The sequence below is a fragment of the Solanum lycopersicum genome, chromosome 9 (assembly GCF_036512215.1).
Source record: "Solanum lycopersicum chromosome 9, SLM_r2.1".
NCBI lineage: Eukaryota > Viridiplantae > Streptophyta > Magnoliopsida > Solanales > Solanaceae > Solanum > Solanum lycopersicum.
Genome location: NC_090808.1, coordinates 59040821 through 59042960, shown reverse-complemented (window position 1 = coordinate 59042960; position 2140 = coordinate 59040821). Strand labels below are relative to the sequence as shown.

At 34.8% G+C, this 2140-nt stretch overlaps 1 protein-coding gene across 1 annotated transcript; it reads left to right on the top strand.

The window, feature by feature from the left end:
- Window positions 1–428: 428 nt before the first annotated feature.
- On the top strand, window positions 429–1700 carry LOC101250923 (EID1-like F-box protein 3). The gene has a single exon (XM_004247098.5). It carries the CDS (start codon window positions 451–453, stop codon window positions 1267–1269), a length of 819 nt encoding a protein of 272 aa, XP_004247146.1. The 5' UTR covers window positions 429–450; the 3' UTR covers window positions 1270–1700.
- The last annotated feature ends 440 nt before the right edge of the window (window positions 1701–2140 follow it).

Genomic DNA, 2140 nt, shown 5'->3' with positions numbered 1-2140 from the left:
CTATTATATACGTGTACGTCTTAGATCACATACACATGTGACCAAATCATTTGAAAACAAGAACAAAATTAATGCTCACATTTCAGCGTTTTACGCACTAATAAAACTTACCCTTCTAAAATCCCGCCACGTACTCCCTAAGATATTTTGAGCAACTAAAAATTATAACTTCATTAGGACACGTGTCCATGTATTTTCACTATATTCCAAACGCATACGTTGTCGTTAGATTCTACAACACATCAAATCATATCCCCTCATGGTTATGTCTACCAATCAAAGAGCTCCACGTACCCTTATTAGAGAAAATATTAATATTGGATGAAATAGTTATCATTTATCTATTACTTGTGTTACACGTGTCCGACCATGTGATTCCAGAGTTTTACGATTTATATATACGCACCAAAAATCAAGTTTTCAAAAAGACAGAGAATTTGATTTAACAAGATGAGTCAGAGTCACTGTCAAAGACGAAGGTTGAATTTGAATAGAATAGCTGAGTCGTCAGGGGACGATTCAGCCATTCATAATGAGATAATTCTTCGTTTGGTTTTTGATTCTATGAAGTGGGATGTTCGTTCCTTATGTCAAACGGCGTCGGTTAATCGAAATCTACGAGCATTAGCGAAAAGGTTATTGTGGAAGGAGATGTGTATTTATCGCGCACCGCGCATGATAGCGTCGTTAATGGAGGGTGCGCCGAATGGTCGGATCGGAGGGGAATGGGAAGCTATGGCGAAATTGTTGTTTTACTGCTGCGGGTGTAATCCGACCCGACATTTTCGAACGGGTCAATCATATCCGGGTCATTTCATGAAATCTTCTCGATTTTCGAAGACGTCGGGTCGGAGTTTCTTAATGAGGAGATGTAGAACGGATTTATTGTACGTTAGTGATCCGTGTGAGCACGAAATCAGCGATAGGAGTGATGATTTAGGGGTTTTCAGAGGGGTATTTGGGGGATTTATGAGATCGAAGACGAGGGCGTGTTTGATTACGAAAGAATTGGAGGTTGAAGAAGGAGTGAGGTGTCCGTTTTGCGGGGGTAGGGTTTGGAGTATGACGGCTGCTAGGCTTATACCAAAGAGCGCAGCGCGGAGGCTGGGTACCATAGAAAACGGGTTGGAGTATTTTGTGTGTGTTAATGGGCATTTACATGGAAGTTGTTGGCTTGTGCATTTATCCTCAGATGAAGACGAAAATAATGATGATGATGAAGAAGAAGATCGCGAGGATGATAGAAATCAGATTGGCAGTAATGAATAGGTGGGGCCTATGTAATGGCGATCATTGATCGTCATAAATTCCGTCCCGTCCCTGAAGATGAGAGTCAGGGACAGGAAGGAAGAAACAGAGTGATATGGATTTACTTTAACTGATGTTTGGTTTGTTTTGAAAATTTTGAGAAGAGTTTCAGAAAGTTCTTTTTTTGTAGAAACATTTCTCAACAAACCAAACACCAAGAGAGGAACAGCTGATTGTACCAAAGAGTAAACAATTAAATCGGTGAAACTTATTCGGTGTTCACGCTAATTCAATACATGCACGTCACGTTTAAATTTATAGTTTATTTTACTCAATTTTTATTAACATGTGTTTTAATTCACCAAAGCACATGATAATAAATTTTGGTGTAAACACCCTACTCGGATAAGTTTTTTTCTTCGATTGAATTAATGGATTTTTGCTTTCTTTTAGTTGTACTCCTAATTCAGTTTTACTTGTTTACCATCTCATCCAAAAATAATATTTCTCCGTCCCTAATTTATTTTTTTATAGTTATGTTTAATTATTCGTTCATTTTGATAAATCAAGAAAGAATAAATTTTATTTATTTATTTATTATATCCTCAATTAATTATTTTATAAAAAATTAAAACTTTTAAAAATTTTAAATTTTAATAAGTTTATTTTATAATTAATAAAAATAAAATAATAAAATTATTATATTAATAATTATTTTTAAAAAAAAGTGTGTTAATTTAAAAATATACGAATAACTAGAGAAAAAAAGAACAGTAAAATCAATAAATATGGAGAGTACCTTTTAGAGTAATGATAAATGAACTCTGTTTATTTGAGTAATAAATGGAGTTAGACCTCTGAATTAGATGTCACATCCCCGATTAGTAATTAA